The sequence below is a fragment of the Chiloscyllium plagiosum genome, chromosome 5, assembly GCF_004010195.1.
Source record: "Chiloscyllium plagiosum isolate BGI_BamShark_2017 chromosome 5, ASM401019v2, whole genome shotgun sequence".
In the NCBI taxonomy this organism is placed as follows: Eukaryota; Metazoa; Chordata; class Chondrichthyes; order Orectolobiformes; family Hemiscylliidae; genus Chiloscyllium; species Chiloscyllium plagiosum.
Window position 1 is genome coordinate 54,026,968 of NC_057714.1, and position 17,844 is coordinate 54,044,811.

At 40.2% G+C, this 17,844-nt stretch overlaps 1 protein-coding gene across 5 annotated transcripts in view; it reads left to right on the forward strand.

Annotated features, from left to right (window-relative positions):
* Positions 1–17,844, forward strand: part of LOC122549908 (tensin-3-like) — a 434,491-nt gene that overhangs the window by 306,237 nt on the left and 110,410 nt on the right. For all 5 annotated transcript variants that reach the window (XM_043690124.1, XM_043690125.1, XM_043690128.1 and 2 more), the window contains 5 exons: positions 4,241–4,305; positions 5,545–5,628; positions 12,122–12,234; positions 13,852–13,912; positions 14,888–14,963. In XM_043690124.1, the coding sequence (XP_043546059.1) occupies positions 4,241–4,305; positions 5,545–5,628; positions 12,122–12,234; positions 13,852–13,912; positions 14,888–14,963 (399 nt within the window). The remainder of the gene's footprint in view (positions 1–4,240; positions 4,306–5,544; positions 5,629–12,121; positions 12,235–13,851; positions 13,913–14,887; positions 14,964–17,844) is intronic.

Consider the following 17,844-nt stretch of genomic DNA (forward strand, 5'->3'; position numbering starts at 1 on the left):
GATTGGAACCAGAATCAGGTGGATCTCATTGACTAAAAGATCCTTGACTGAGGTTGTTAACATGTCCCAATCAGGGAGCCCTGCCTGACAGATATAAACAGGAGATTACAGAGCGTGTCCTCATTCTAGGGACTGAATCTGTGCTGGCTGGTGCTATAGTCAGTATGTTACTGTGAGTTTCTGCTTCCTTTATTTTGGAGGGGGAAACCTGATTCCTGAACTGGCTGAATTATTTAGTCAGTTTGTTAACCGGCATTCCTTTTAGTGAATGCTGATTGTTAAACTCCTGATGCACATAATGTGTTTCAGGTGTAACTCAGTTCTCATTAGGGGGTTGTTGTTTCACTGGCTGGTTACAGCCTGTGTGTTACTCTTTTCTCTTTTTACTCTTTTTGAGAAAAGGATAATGTTAATTTTATGGTAGGGCTTAGCCCTTGGACTCTAGTTTCCTTTGTTTTTTGTATGTGTCTTCACTTTTTATTGGTGTTTGGACTGAGCACTTGTGGAAGACATACATTTCACCAGAGGAGCTGTTCCTGTGGGGAGGCCTAGCCCTGGGACTGGGCCTCTGAAGATTGAACACCTGTGTGTGGGCTGGGAGGTGAGCAGTTGCTATATCCTGGAGTTTGGCAGCAGACCTTTCCTTTAGGAGTGGACCAAACCCCTGTGAGTTAACTGCACCTGTACAATGTACTGTTCCTGTGAGTGGGCCTGGTTTTCCAAGGCTGGGCCAGGACTCTATGGAGACTAAACACCTGTGTGCTGTGGGGTGTGCATTTGCTGCCTTCAGGAGTGGACTCTGCCCTTGGTTGTGGACTCTGTTTTTAGCAATGGACTCTGCAGTTTGGAGCAGACTCTATTTCTGACATTGCACATTGTATACTGGAGTGGACTCTTCCTGGAAATGGATTCTAAATTTTGAAGACTGCATAGATTTGGACTGTGTACCAGAAAGGACTCTTTTTTGGTAATTAACTGTATTGTGGTGTTTCCTGGGTCTATCACCTGCACTGTCTTGTGTGTCCCTGAGTCTGGCAGGCCTTACTGTGAGCTGGGAGGCTCATGGTCGTCCTGAAAGCTGTCACCCCGAGAACTGGAGGGTGAGTAGGCCATCCTGTGAACCTGAAGGTTGGTAGGTTGTCCTGAAAGCCGGAGGGTGGGTAAGCCACCCTGATGCCAGTCGCCCTGAGAGCCAGATGGTGGGTAGGCCGTTCTGAGTGCTGTCGTCCCGAGAAGGGGTAATCGGGATGAGCTGTCCTCGAGGTGGTCGAAAGGTGTCAGAGCAGCCGAGAGCCAGAAGGTGCGGGCTGAGATCCGGAAGACTTGTGGGCTACCCTGCACGCTGTCGTCCCAGGGAAGGGGACGGGCTGTCGTAGAGGTGGCCAGAAGATGTGCCAGGATAGCCCACTGACCGGATGGTGCATTGGAGTGGGTGAGAGCTCAATGGTATGTAGGGGCAGACCGAGAGCCAGAAGGTGGGTGGCCGTCCTCAGTGCTGTCACTTCAGGTACCGGGGCGGGCTGCCCCAGAGGTAGTCGAAAGGTGCTGAGGGTGGTTCGTGAAGCCGGAAGGTGGGTAGGCTGTCCTGACCGCTGTCACCCTGGGCAGGTACTGGGGCAGGCTGTCCCAGAGGTGGTCGAAAGGTGTGTCAGGGCGGACCGAGAACTGGAAGGGGCATGGGGTGGACCGAGAGCTGGAAGGTGGGTAGGGGTAGGCTGCCTTGGAGTGGTCGGGAAGGTGGGAGGGATGGGGGCTTGCTGAGTCTGTATTGTCTGCACTTTTGTATGTAACAGTATTGTCTAATGTACAAATGCCATTGTCACTGTCTTGTCATATGTGGAACTGGGATTTGAGGTTTGTCCTCATCTCCCTGTAAAATGGTTGAACGATAGGGTTTGGGGCCTGGCTTTGCTGATCCTCTCCCTTGTAAAATTGCTGTCTCTTGTGTACAGCTGTAAATGTTTTTTGTAAACTGTTTTGTAATTTGTTTAATAAAATAACTAAATAAAAATAAACAGGAGATTTCAGAGTGTCCTCATTCTAGGGACTGGCTCTGAGCGGGCTGGTCACAGCCCATGTACTATGCTCGTGTGGATAATGGGTGACCTGGTGAGGGGATACCGGTTTCTGTGCAGTTATTTCATGGAATCAGGGGAAAGTTTGAACTGAGCAGCAGTCCGATGTCACTCCTTGGAAGATATGAACTGCTGTTTCCAGATCAAACTGAAAATGAGTAGAAGCGAAACACTGAACTTGGTTAAGATGCCAGTGTGAAAGTTAGTTCAAGTGTTGGTCACTCTGCAGTCTGTTTACAATTATCTAAACACACATAGAAAGTGGGCCATGCCACGAGCGCTTCATCCGGAGACTCACTGACGATGTTACCGAGTATGGTGATGAAATGTCTGCAAACAAACCTTCCAGCTCAGCGAGCAAACTTCCATCCAGAATCTCAACTCCAGCTACAAATCTTCTCAAAACTCACTCTGTTGGCAATTTTCTTAAAACTATCTGCTTTTGTTTCAACTTTGGCATGGGACCAAATTGATAATCAATTTCAAATAAAACTATTTAGCTTAGGTTGGGAGCAAATAGTTTACTTCAACTAATTACATTTCCAAACAGTGCTGTTATTCTCAGGAGTACCTTTGTACAGTTAATTGTCCAGTGAATGTTGTGAATGTTGTGTTGAAAGTTTTAAATGGGAACGCTGGGGAATTGTATAATTAGACGTGTGTTTCATATTGAAACATAACACTAGAAGGAACTGAACAATTGATTCATCCAAGGAAAAAATGGAGAAGGGTTTTTTGCGAGCCGAGTAGACAGGTCTTTACTATCCCAACATTGTTCGATGATGTCAGCTTGCTTCAGCGTTGTAGTTAAGGAAGGAGAAAGGTAGGAATCAATCGTTAGTCCCACTTTTGGTTTTGATCCCTGTTTGATCTGAGTAATAAAATGTAATAAGAATGCATGTTCAGCTTTGTTGGCATCTACAATAACGACACCTGCTCTCTTGGCTTTCACATGAAGGCAAGCCATTTCAGCTAGCTACAACCACCTCTGATGCTTTGTCATCGCAAAAAAATAGTTTAGAGTTGGAAAAGTGGAGCGAAAACGACATCTCCCTGCTTTGGTTTTGCTCTTCGATTGAAATAGGAAAGGAGGAAAGTTCTGAGCTATGTAAAGGCTAATCAGAATCAAATATTAGTAGCTGTATGAGTTTAACGGAATGAAGCAAAATCTCATGAACAACTGATAAACAGAGCAGATAGGGTGCAGTTTCCCAGAATCTGGAGCCAAGAGCTCATTTCTAATTGAGTTTTAAGTAGGAGTACTTTGTTTTGACTGCAAACTTTAGATGTTCAGTCCTATTAATATCAGATAACATTTAATACTGTTCAGTTAAATGAATAGTTTCATGCCTAAATTATTCCTTTCATTGAGTTTCCAAGCCACTGTAACATATGGCATAAAATCTCTAAATTATTGCAACTGTAACATAACAAAGTCTGCTCGAATTAGCAATGTTTCTTCCAATAGAGAGCTAACTTTCCTGGGAAACCATTTGCCAGCAAATTCATTTTTACTGTTTCACTTAGCCCCCACTCTATACTTATTGTAATGTTGTGCCTTGTTGTCTAATCATTGAATGTACCATTTGCAAAAACCCTGTGAGAAACTTTCCACCGCAGTTGAATGCGGAAAAACAGATCTCACAACTTGATCTTGTGCAAGTTCCTTAAATAGAGTAAATATCATGACTGTGTCAAAAATATCACTGTCATGTCTGCTGGATTCAAGTAAGCAACAATTTTTAGTCAAGTGTGTGTACAAGGGATCAAAACTTCTATTTGGATAGAAGTTGTGTATAAATGTATGGCAAAAGCAGGAGATTAGCACTGTACGTTTGAAGAGGTAGTGAAGGCAGGATAAGCCAACCCTCCCCACCCCGGCACCGGAACAGATTCTATAAAGTTCTGTCCCTGTTACATAGTTATGTAATTTCAAAACTCATCAGTAACTGGGTAGCCTGTTTTTGGGACACTTTATTCTGCATGTAACAAATACATGCAACCAAATATCACCACGAATAACCTGATGTTAACACATATTCCCTGATACCATTTCCTACTATTGTCCACCTATGACCACAGTGAGCAATAATGGAGCTAGCACATCTTTTGTGGCTTTGTTCATTCTAAGAAACTGTCTCACTTGTACTGTTTATTTTCTACAGGGAGGCAAAGGGAGGATAGGAGTGGTTATTTCATCATATATGCACTTCACCAATATTTCTGCAAGGTAACAAATCTAAATTGAATTATGCTCTTAATTTACACAAGTTTATACTGTCTTTATAATTCCAAAGGATCACTTTCCTTAACAGCGAAGTTTCAAAATATAAGTGCGTAGATTTTTGTTTGCTAATGGAACTTATTAATCATACTGTCTTATACCTCACATCTCATATTGAAGACTTAAGCCCTCCAGTCCCTACCCTTTCTGTATAATCAACAACTGCTAGAGACATGGAGGGCAAGCAAATGACATCTTCCTATCTGCATTGTTATGAAGTTGAAGTCGTGTACTCTACCTTTAAGAGAGAGTGAAAACTGTTTTGCACTGAAAGCTTGTGGGCACCTGTCATGTGACTGACTAACAGTCTTAGAGCATACTCAAAATATGTCACATTTGGCTGTGTAACAAATACCTGAGTTTTGATTGCTGTTTTGACAACTATTCGAATTTAGTCAATCAGTTTAAATTATGACCCATTTGGTTTATAAATCATTATAAATCATTCGGTTTTGAATTTATTGTTTTATCAAAATCAAACCAATGAGAAGATCCGATGCTGGGGGCATAAAGAAGCAGGCAGTTTTACAGTTAGACAGAGAGAGACCAACAACCATTGCCAGAGTAACTGCCAGCAACACATTATCTATCAAAAGTACTTTTTTTTCCAATGAAACATCTTTGCAGCAAAAGACCAAAGATGACCCAGGGAGATCTACAGCCAGAAGAAGACAGATGTTGACGGTGACAGCTGCCGCTGTCTGGTTTTGAAATTAAATTGACGTAATTTTAATATGGGTTTTATCAGTACAGTATATTGTTATAGATTTGGAGATAGATAACAAACATTTAAGACAAAGGAGGCTTAGAGTTGTATATAGTTGTTGTTCAATGTTCATTTTTAGAGTTAAAGAATAAATTGATATTTTTCCTTAAATAGTGGAATTTGGGAGTTCTTTGTCACTCAGACTTTAACAGATTACGGGGCAAGGTGAGCTTTTCTGGGTGTTTGTTTTAATTAGCAGAAGGGTTCACCACCGTGCTGTAACAATATCCATCCATGGTACTTCGTGATCAGGACATTTCAAATGGTTGAATTGTCCAATTTTTCTTATCTGTTGGAATAGCCATCTTTTCTGTCTTTTTAAACTTAAGCCTTTTAAGTCTCTTGATCATTCAGTTCAGCCTTCCTTGGCAACTGATGATTATCAAGTGTTCACTCTTCTGAATATCTTATTGTTACAGTGCTGATCAAGCTCTTGACAGATTTGCGATGAAGAAGTTCTATGATGATAAAGTCTCTGCATTGATGCAGCCATCGCAAAAGCGGTATGCCTGTACCTTTGTTTTATTTGATTGCAGTTGAGTTTTTATTTATCACTAATAGTTAATGCTGTTGTCAAATATTTAATCAGTTATTTTAGTGTGTTAATGAACACCTTTTTTCAGTAGAGATGCACTGCATTTAAGATTCCTTGGCCAATTGACATTAATTTTATTATCACTGGGTGAACATTTTTTTGCCTCTGATGTTCTCTTGATCCCTGTTGGTAGGTGTACAATATATAGCAATTGTGCATACATCTGGAGAGTGACACAAGGCTGTTGAATTGATCTCATGAGCATTATTAATATTCTTTTCCTGCTTGTTTTAATACTCACTGAAGGAAAATTAATTTTCAAAACGTTAGATCATGATGACTTTGAAGCAAAGTCTTCACTTTGTGCAGTGCAAATAATCCTGAGTTTGACCTGCACTCTACCACATTGAATCTGTAAGTACAGAAGCAGGCTAATCAAAACTTACACATTCATTCAACAGAACATTTTTTAAGTGCTCCTATTATGAATTCAAAAAAAGGGTTGAATTACAGTCACATTACCACAATGGTGTGGCACGAATGCTGTTGATATTCACAAGCACCTACAGGCCCTTTATTTAACAAAGCAATGTGTTCGGTGAACTTGTTAAATGGATGGTTGAAAAACAAATCCAGGAATACCTCATTTCCGGTTTTGTTTTTGAGCGTCTTCTGTCCCTTCTCTTTCAAATATTTTTGTGTATATCCAAACATTGATGCTAGGGTATGTTTATGTAGATATTGTCAGCACACTAAACTTTAGCTGAATGTTTTTTCTTGGGTAAACCTAGCAATTTAACATTGGAAGTTTGTTCCAGACAGTGGATGGGAAGAATATATGATGGCAGGTTTAGAATTAGAATTAGAATCTGTACAGTATGGAAACAGGTCCTTCAGCCCAACATGTCCACACCAATCCTCTGAAGAGCAACTCACCCAGACCTATTTCCCCAACCTATATTTGCCCCTAAATAATAATCTACACTATGGGCAATTTAGCCTGGCCAATTCACCTCACTTGCACATCTTTGGATTGTGGGAGAAAATTGGAGCACCCGAGGAAACCCACGCAGACTCTGGGAGAACATGCAAACTCAACACTGCCAGTCACCCAAGGCTGAAATCGAACCTGGTTCCCTGGAGGTCTGAGACAGTAGTGTTAACCACTGAGCCACTATACTGCCCAGGTGAATTGATTCTGAATATTGTACCAGTGTGTGCTCCCCAGCAGTCAGGGAAAAGTTGTGTTTATTCATCCTCTCATGCTGAAAGGGCAGTTTATTCTTATTATTACTACATCTGAGGCCAATCACCACAGCACGGGGGCGAGTCAAATACAAACCTTTCTGTCGGAGAATAAGGTTCCCGTTTTATCTTTTAATTCATTTGTGTTGGGAACAGGAGTGTAGTAAATAAAATTACAGTGCATGAGATTGGAGGGAAATCCTAATATGGACTGAGAATTGGTTAATCAACAAAAAGCAGGGAATAAGAATAAATTGATCATTCTCAAGATGGCAGACTGTTACTATTGGGGTACTGCAAGGGTCTGTACTGATTCCACAAATGTTTGCAACAGATATAAGTGATTTGGATGTGGGGTCCAGTTGTAATATTTCTAGATTTGCTGATGACACCAAGCTGAGTAGGAATGTAAATTGTGATGAGGGTGCAAGGAGTCCTCCAGAGGATTTGGAGAGGTTTAGTGAGTTGGCTCGATGACAGATACAACATAATATGCATAAGTGTGAAGTTATTCACTTTGGAAAAAACAAATATAAAAGTAGAATATTTCTTAAACAGTGAGAGGATGGGAAATGCAGGTGTCTAAAGAGATCTGGGTGTCCCTAGACCATGAGTTACTAAAAGCTGGTGTACAGGTACAGCAAGCAATTCGAAAGGGAAAATGGAGATTTGAGTCCAGAAGTAAAGATGTCTTGCTGCATCTAATAAACATGGCACATTTATGAGATCTCACCTGGAGTATTATGTACAGTTTAGTTTCCTTATGGATATACTTGCCATAGAAGGAGTTCAATCAAGGTTTACCAAATTAACTCCCGGATGATGTAAGAGTTTTGAGGAGAGATTGAAGAAACATGATTTGTATTCTTTAAAGTTTTAAAGAATGATAGATAATCTAAATGAAACTTAGAAAATTCCTACAGAGTGGATGGTTTCCCCTTGTTTATGACTCTTGAAGCCATAATCTCAGGACAAGGGCTAGACCATTTAAGACTGTGCTGAGAAGAAATGTATTCACCCAGAAGGGTCAATCTTAGAAACTCTTTGCTCAGGGGGCAGTGGAAGCTCAGACATTCGCAACAGGAATTAATAGATTTCGGGAGATCAATGTCATGCAAGGATATGGAGGTAGTGTGAAAAAGTGGTATTGAGGCTATGATTTTGAATTGCAGGGTAGGCTCAATAGTCAGAATAGGCTCAATCTTTTAAATAAGATGCACCAAATCTTTGTCTCAGGTTGTGTTTTAATGTGTCATGCCTGTCACTTTGGAAAACATTATTATGTGCCGGTTAATGCTGAATGAAGTAAATAAATAAGCTTTTATATAGCAATTGTTTAAGAAAGCACCGGCAACCTCAATAAAAGGCTCCTTTGCATCTTTGAAATTGACTCTTTTATATGGAAATCTATTCCATTGGGTCCTTTCTGACCCAGCTGGAATTTGGAAGTGAAACTTGAATATTTCCATGCTAAATAGAATTATAAGTATATTGTTTTGCTTTGGCACTAAATTAAATGCTGACAAGGTTACTCTAATGACCTGTTGAAGTACAGTATTGTTGCTATCACCAGTATGCCAAATTATTCAGTTGTACGTCCAGGCTTGTAACAATAAAATAATTGAAGGTTTTTGTATGTATTAATTTGAGTGATGATTCATCCCTTAAGAGAGCTCAACCGAATGCTTGTCATCTTAAACTTCATAATATCACAAAATTGCAGCTCCTCTGAGTGAGGATGTTAACTTACTATCACATAAGACAGTTTTGTGCTGTTTACTTGAGACCTTGTTGAAACTGTCAAACACATTCGCATAAAACCAATGCAGCTAGGGAACATTTATCTCTGAAATGTAGTCTAAATTTGAACTCAAATTATGGGAAAGGATACCAACCAGTTTGTCTGGAGGTTTGATGTAATGATCATGATAACTGTGCTTGAAATGATGCTCTGAACATTTGCAGACTGCTTTAATATGTAGAGATAACTATTTAGCACTATTCTGTGGGAAATAGCATTACCCTTTAATTGGAAGTTGTAGTTTACCTTTGCTAACTAGTACATAAAAAGTCTATACCAAGTCCAGTAAGGACTTCAAAGGATAATTTGTCTTGGCAGTACATCAGAGAACAGTAGTCTTAAACTTATTGCCTAGCTTGTGAAGAAAATTTGACTCTTTGAAGATTATTATGACGTTCCTATACCAGCATAAATCTGGAAGCTTGTTTATTTAGTTCTCTGAGTAGATATACTGTCATTATATATCTAATTTTCTATTGTATAATGGGCATAACATTTTACAAATATTTTTTTTTAATATAATCAGCTTCTTAAAATTACAAAAGAATTTCCGACCCAGGCTCAAATCCAGATTTGCAGGATATCACTGACGTGGCAGGAACTTCACCTCACAAAGATTTCCCACTGGCTTCCAGTAACTTTCCAACCCTGAAGTTTTTCACCAACTGAAAATGGGCTCCCTGGCTTGTTCTGGGGAGTTGAACCAAATTAGTCAGAGGTGACAGATGCTGCTGTATTCTGCTGAGGTTTTTGTATCGATGAGATGTCTGTAAGGAGCCAGAATTCCCTACAGCCTTGATTCCCAGTGTGTCAGAGCTGTAATAGCTAATGCAGACATCTTAAAGCAGAGCCCTTCTTGGGAAACATAATGGAGGTTATGCTTTCCTGAATTTGCTTTGAATTTATCCACCGCTATGTATTATACTCTCTTGTGAGATGTTTCTCAAGCATATTTTCTAGTCCCTTTGTCCCAGATATACCAGACAGAATGGAACAGAAGAGTATGAGATGATCTGTATTTTGGTAACAATTTTCTTTCATTAGCTGTCTGATATCGACACAAACTCGACACCATATTTGAATTTCCAAATCAAGTTGCTGAAATGTTTGTGTAATTAGGTTTCATTTTGACTTTACAGAGTAAACCTTTGGCCCATAGGGACAGATTTCATTATCTAAGACTGGAAGAATGAAATATCGATTGTCAAGAACATCGGTCCACACATTGTACACATGCGTTGAGAAATTTCGAAAATAGACAGCATTTTAGCAAAGCACTCTTAGCCATTCTGCTGTTCCTCACCCAGAACTGATATTTTGCTACATCTCTCACTCATTATACTATTAAGAGACAAGCTAATGAACTGCATCATAGCACATGATCTGAGGTTATACAGGTCTCATTCTCCATTCAAACCCAGGATCACTTGAAGCATTATACACTGCTAGAAGCAAGCCTTTTATTGCAACGAGTCACTTAATATTAGTCAGTTCATATACATGCCTGAGAAACATAATGTCTGTGTATAATCCTTTAGCTGTTGGATTCTTCAGTGTCCACACCCAGTTTCTTACATTGTGGGAGATAACATGAGCATTACTGCACAAGATAAAATAACTTGCAGGAGGCAGAATCAAGTTAGTTGTCATGCCTGAAATGACATTGGCTTCAGCCTTATCTGAAGCTACATAGAAGAATTTGAGCTTCAGAACCTGAGCGTCAGATCCTATCACAAACAAAAACTGACAGGTTAATCATCAATTCTGCTCTGGCGTATTCTGAACTATCTGATAAAGGCATCAAAATGCTAAGACATTGAGTTGTGTTTTTAGTATTTGTCTAAAAAGTCAAACTAAAACCATATTTGTGTTTTCTTCAGCCAGAGTGTGGTGAATCTGTGGAACACATTGCTGCAGAAGGCTGTGGAGGCCAAGTTATTGTCTATATTTAGTCAAGGGTTATGGGGAGAAGGTAGGAAAATAGGGTTGAGGACCATAACAGCCATGATCGAATGGTGGAACAGGCTCCTGTATCTTATGGTCTTTTCAGTTTCTGGGATTGGAAATTCCTGGGAATGTACCCATACTACTTAACTAGTGATACAAGTTTCTATCTTTTCCTCTGTCTTTTTATAGCCATCCAAAGGCTTTTTTGCTACTGTACTGAAAGAAAAACAAACATCTGGATGTTTGAAAAATTGAGACAGCTCACAAAAATACAAAGGATTTATAAACCCCTGGAAAGTCTCTGTCCTTTGGGAATGGTTTCAAACATTTCAATAGGTGTAGGTTTCACTGAGAAGGTGGCATTCTCCTTTACATGAAAGGTCACAGGGACACTTTTTAAACTCTGTCATCAGTATCCATCTAACAATACTGGAGCTTTTATGCATTATCACGTTTTGGGTGGAGCCGAAGCAACAGATCAGTGGTTTTTGGTAAGCTTCATAACTTAAAAGCAAAAAATAAAGCTCATTTAAGAGCATGGCAAGTCCTTTTGGAACTTTATTAATGTGTAACATAACCTTTCACCACGTGAGAGTCTGTGACACTAAAATCTGACAATGTTCACACGTTTTGAAATAAGCTTTTTCGGAAGCAGATGTTCTGAATGAGCACTCTTCACAGATATGACCTCTAACATGCTCCTAAAATGATGAATTTCAGTCTGCATGGAGTTAAAACAGAATGTTAGGTGATCACAGAAAAATTATTGTGTTATAGCATTGAAGTAAACCATTTATATTCCGTTCTGGGGAAAAGTCACTCGACCCAAAATGTTAACTCTTATTTCTCTCCACAAATGCTGCCAGACCTGCTGAACTTTTCCAGCAATTTCTGATTTACAGCATCTATAGTTCTTTGGGTTTTCATTTATATTTAGTATCTTCTTTTAGTGGAGTAATTGACCACTAATTAAAAGATCCTTATAACATTGGTTTGGATCAAGTGCCTATGCTTTCATATCAGGTAAACGTATAAAACAAGTGAATAAAGATCAGTAGACCTATCAAGTCGGGTCTGTAAAACCAATGTTGAAAGCTTTGGTGCCATTCACCAGCTCCTCATCTGCTGAGAACAGCAAAAGGTCAAAAAGGACTAGCTACTGCGAGAAAATTGCCAAAAGTGCTTGCCAACTCGCTAAGCCAAGCAACCACATTTTACGAGACCACAACTCCTCATTGTTTACTCCAGTTATTCATTGTGTATAAGTGGAAAAGACCTGTTCTCTCAAAATAATCGTTGAGTTCCTTTGTACTGGAACACAATGACTCCTTATCCACTTCATCTCTCAGTTGTTTGCTCATGAAACTATATATATATATATATATACACATTTTCGATACTTGAAAAATTAGACAAAATAACATGTAAAACAGGTCAGACTAACTTTACAATGTGTTCTTCCCCATAGGTATGTCCATTTTTTAAATGGTCTGCTCTCCGGTTCAGTGAAAATGAACACCACTCCCTTGTTTCTGCACTTTGTGATTTTGCATGGCATTCCCAGCTTTGATACTGGAGGAGGTAATGTTTTGAACTGCAATAAATGAAATACAGGAAAATATATACTTAATGCCTCTTTTGCACCTTTTTAAAAACCTCATAATTTACTCATTGATCCTGATGTTATGCTGTAGTTTTTCTCCTGTGACTTCATATCTGAAGATTGAGTGGTTCGTGAAATAAAATGGATGGCCTACCCTTCCTACCAATCCCCAACCCATCTGCAATATTATGGTATAGGGAGAATGAATCAGGCAGCCCATGTGCCCTTGGGCATTTTGCTGCCCTGTAATGGCCAATTAATGGGCCTTATTTCACCTATGCTGTGCTAATACACATGGAAGACTGAGGCAAGGAAAACAGCCCAGCAGCTTTCACTGTACAGGCTGTTGTCAGGCAGAAAATGAGGCTACCTCTTTTTGGGGGGAGCCCTGTGCCAATCTGAACCAACTCTTGTCTGGGACAATTCCACCCCTTATCCGCTAGCCATTGACCTTTTTAAATCAGCCCCCTGACCACCCCTACCTTGCTGAGAAATACATAGCAGGCCTGACCAAATTATCTCATTTAGCTGATGTCCAGGATGCATCACTTCTTTACTATTAAGGTCTGCCTGCAGTCCCAACAACCTCAAGGATACAATCTACTTTGGTTTGTTTGTGTGTGTGTGTGTCTGTATTTAGGAGTGGAGGGGGTGATGATGATTGGCAAAAGTCCCATTCTAACTCACTCAAGGCAGTCCCTGGCATCTTACTATGGTGTCTATGGACATTTTAATTGGGTGACGTAGGTAATCTGTTAGAGAGAGCAAAATTCTTCCACAGGTTTGGATAGGATCAGTTCAAGATAACTTGCTGGTTTGTTTTCAGAAAATTCTGTCCAGCAGTAGTGAATTTAAAAGCATAAGCCTAATTTTTGAAGTGTTGTCAAGGTTGAAAGACCAAATATTACCATGATGAATACTGGCAAAATTGCTGAATGCCTATCAACTGCAATTTTCAAAAAAGCTAAAAGTGCTACGAATTATATAATATTTTATGAGCAGTAAGTGTCATATCAGACTTGAAACATTAACTCTTCTTGTGTATCCACAGGTTCTGCCAGACCTGCTGAGTTTCTTCCACAATTTCTCTTTTTATTTCATATTTCCAGCATCCACAGTATTTTTGTTTATAGTAGTGGCTTCCTGAGCTGGTAGTTCCATTTTGTCAGATCCAGTGTAAGTTTCAAAGCCAGCATGCTGGGTCCTGAAATTGGAAAGTTGCGTGTATCCTGTGCAGCATGGAAAAGTCCCCAGATTGCACTCTGGCTGGACCCGTTATCACAATTCCTGATGCATATAACAGTGATCTAAGTGCCAAGCTGGTGCCTGTTACAAATTTGGAGCTTCTGTTTTTAAATCAGATTTTAAGCAAATAGTAAAGAGAAATTATTGGTTTTATTAGAATAAGGAGAAATTGAGTTTTTAACTGATTTTTAAAATTTGCTCATTGTGAGGGATAAAACATCTTTTGCAAAAGTATGTTATCTGAATGCAAGTGTGCATCAGATTACCATTCCTTTACAATGCTTGACTTGATGCAGGCAAATACCATCAAAAGTTTTAAATGCGAGGATGTCCTACTTTTTATTTTTCAGTTTGTCGCCCGTTTCTCAAGATTTACCAAGCAATGCAACCTGTCTACACATCAGGAATCTAGTAAGTTTTATGAATCTTAATGACTTTTCAGTAACTAATACAGCAAGCTGAATGATTCCCTTCTTTGCTGTCTGACCATTTTATGATTCATTACTTGGTAATATAGAACTTGAGTATGACTGAAAAAAGCCGACATAAAATTCTTAGTTACTTGAATTGCTGAAAAACTTAGCAGGTCTGGCAGCATATGTGAAGAGCAATCAGAGTTAACATTTTGGGTCCAGTGACCCTTCCTCAGATTTCTCTTCACTGATGCTACCAGACCTGTTGAGCTTTTCCAGCAACTTTAGTTTTTGTTTCTGGTTTACAGCATCCGTAGTTCTTTTGGTTTTTACAAAATTCTTGGTCTTGCACTCATCAGGGCAGACACAACAATGCTAAATTTAAAAGGTAATAACTTGTGTTTAGTGTTGATTGGTTGGCAAGTCGGCTCAGCTTGATTGTAGTGTTGCCATGGAGAATATATCAAAGAGCACTTGGTCGCCCATCTTTTATTTTAAATTATTAAAGATGCCTGGACATATCCTCAGAATATAAAGTCCAATAGTAGATATGCTTTCATAATTTGAAAGGTCTTGCTGAAGAATCCTGAGTATAGTAAAATTTACTCTAAAGCTCAATATAAGATTGTCAGTTGGACTCTCAGTGGGCTCATTAACTTGCGAGAAGCTGCATGCTTTCAATCGCAGGAACCCTTCCTGAGCAGGAATAAGAGATGAATCCAGGTTTTTTTCTGAGTTAAACAAAAGCATGGGGATCAATAGTTTTATGTTGTCTTCTCTGTGGCAAGGCTTTAACCATCAGAGCCAACTTGCCAATCAATCAGAACTTTTTTCCTTGTAGTCTAAGTTGTTCCCTTTGAAATTTTGGCCATTTTGTGTCGGTCCTGATGAAAGTGAGACAAAGAGCTTCAACAACCTGTCTTTTTATTTGTTCTTTGATTCTATAATATCTTTAATTTTCTGTTAATTTTAGTAACGTTGGGCCAGAAAATCAAAGCAGAATTTGCATTTCAATAGAGCCAGCCCAGCTGCTAAAAGGTGATATAATGGTGAGTTCTTCTGTGAGTGAACAATAAATGGAATAGTGGTGATGAAGTGAAAGAAAAGATTAGCACAAGGAAACTATCCTACATGTTGACAAGAACTGGTTGATTTTTCCTTGAAATCTGACGATGTTTTTCAGACTGCATGAATGCTAGACTGACTTCTAGAAATCTATTTCTAAGTAGGCAACTATTATAATTCTTCATATTTTCTTTGGGGCCTTCATTTTTGTTTTTTTTTTGTTGCTGGCTTCTACTACTGTATTACTGACTATTCTGCCTTCACGTGTTTTCTTCCTTGTGTTATGGCCTCGGCCAGACCACTCAAAACATTCTTAAGCAGGCAGCCCAGATTGTAACTTTGCAAATTGTTTCAGTAAGTGTGCAGTGAACATTACCCAGAGTAAGTTTGCGAGTTTGACTACCAGATTTCAGAACAGACAAAAATGTATTCACAAAATTGCAGAATGAAGCAAGAAGAACAGGATATAGATTACCCACAAAACTCTGTCTATACAAACTGGACTTAATTATGCTGTTCCAAAAATACACAACAGAACCAATAAACAAACCCCTTAAACATATGGTAAATCTGAAACAGAGGCTTACAGGTTGAAGTTGGAAGGGCAGAAGGGGAGAGACTTGAGCAGCCTGTTTCCACACAGCCCACTGCTGAATTGAACTGACTAATGTAAAAGAATTCAGCTTCCATGACTGACCACTCCTCTTTCATTATACAGGTTACTTCTAAAACATGAAAGCTGTGGCCTTAAGTCTCATCTGTTTACATACAAACAAAAAGACCTCCCAATACCATTTTCATCTCTGGACCAACCCAGTCGATTTGGAGCCCGTCCTCTTTTTGGCCCCTCTGGAAAACAAAAATCAAGGACACAGTATCATAGAACATAGAACATAGAAGAATACAGCGCAGTACAGGCCCTTTGGCCCTCGATGTTGCGCCGATCCTAGCCCACTATCCTCCATATGCCTACCCAATGCCCGTTTAAATGCCCATAAAGAGGGCGAGTCCACCACTGCTACTGGCAGGACATTCCATGAATTCACGACTCGCTGAGTGAAGAATCTACCCCTAACATCTGTCCTATACCTACCACCCCTTAATTTAAAGCTATGCCCCCTCGTAATAGCTGACTCCATACGTGGAAAAAGGTTCTCATGTTCAACCCTATCTAAACCCCTAATCATCTTGTACACCTCTATCAAGTCATCTCACGGTCAACTCTATCTAAACCCCTAATCATCTTGTACCCTCTATCAAGTCACCCCTAAACCTTCTTTTCTCCAATGAAAACAGCCCCAAGTGCCTCAGCCTTTCCTCATACGATCTTCCTACCATACCAGATAACATCCTGGTAAACCTCCTCTGCACCTGTTCCAGTGCCTCCACATCCTTCCTATAGTATGGCGACCAAAACTGCACACAATACTCCAGATGCGGCCGCACCAGAGTCTTATACAACTGCATCATGACCTCAGGAACTCAATTCCTCTACCAATAAAAGCCAAAAATTCCCATGATTATCCCTATTCCTTTTTTTTCTGAACAAGGAAATGGCATTTCCCACCTCCACACATCTGGCACCGTTGCAGTTGACAGTGAGGAAACAAAGATAATTGAGAAAGGCGCAGCAATCTCTTTCCTCACTTCCTGTAGTAATCTATAGAAATCTGCACTGTGACCGAAATTGACCGGGGGATTTATCTATCGTTATATTTGTACTTCACCTCCATTTGTTTACTCCATAATCTCTATTCAAGCAACTGATAAACTGCTTTCCATTTCACTGCTATATACAGTGCTGCCTTCCTTGAACAAGTATCTTTCCCAATCCCATTGAATCATGAAATGGAAAATAGTGGGAAGACACGAATGCTTTATGATGAAGGCTTATTCCTAAGGCGCTAAGAATTGTTCTCCTTGGATGCTGCCTGGCCTGACGTGCTTTTCCAGAGCCATAGATGTCGACTCGGACTCTCCAGCAAATGCAGACTGCACTTTGTCCATTGCTGAGGGATGAGTCGAAGAGTGTGGTGCTGGGAAAGCACTGCTGGTCAGGCAGCCTCTGAAGAGCAGAAGAATCGATGTTTCAAGCACAAGCTCTTCAACATGAATTAGGCTTGAGGCTCAAGGGGGCACGAGATAAGTAGGTTGGGCAGAAGATAGCTAGAAATGCGAAAGATAGATGACAGTGGGGAGAAGGTGATCAGTTGTTGAGAAGAGTAGAGCTTATATGTGAGAAGAAAGAGAGACAGGGAGGGCAGTTCTTCGATAGGGCATTGCTGAGTTAGAGGGTTGGATTTCGGACAATATGATGGGTGGTGAAATGAGAAAGCTAATGAAATCCACATTGATGACATATGGTTGGAGAGGTTAAGGTGGAAGATGAGGCGTTCTTCCACCAAGTGTCAGGTGTTTAGGTTTTGGTGGTGGAGAAGGCCCAGGACACGAGTGTCTTTGGTGAAGTGGGAGGGGATTAATGTGATTGACCACAGGGTGGTGGGGTTATTTGATACGTGTGTTCCCGAGATATTCTCTAGAAAATTCCACGTTTTGCTGTCCTGTCTCCTAAATGTAGAGGTCACCACATCGAGAGAGACGGGCACAGTAGATGACATGTGCGAAAGTATTGGTGAATCTCTGTCAGATGTGCGACAGACCCTTTGGAGCCGTGGGCAGAAATGTGGGGGACGGGTAACATGTCTTGTGGTTGAACGGGGAGGTGCTGGGATCGGAGGGTGTGTTGATGAGGGGGTGGCTCGGAATTGACAAGGGGGTCAGGGAGGGAACGCAGATGCGTGTGGGCAGGGAGACATAAACCTGATGGTATGGTCTGTTCGTAAGTGGCGGAAATGGCGGAGGATG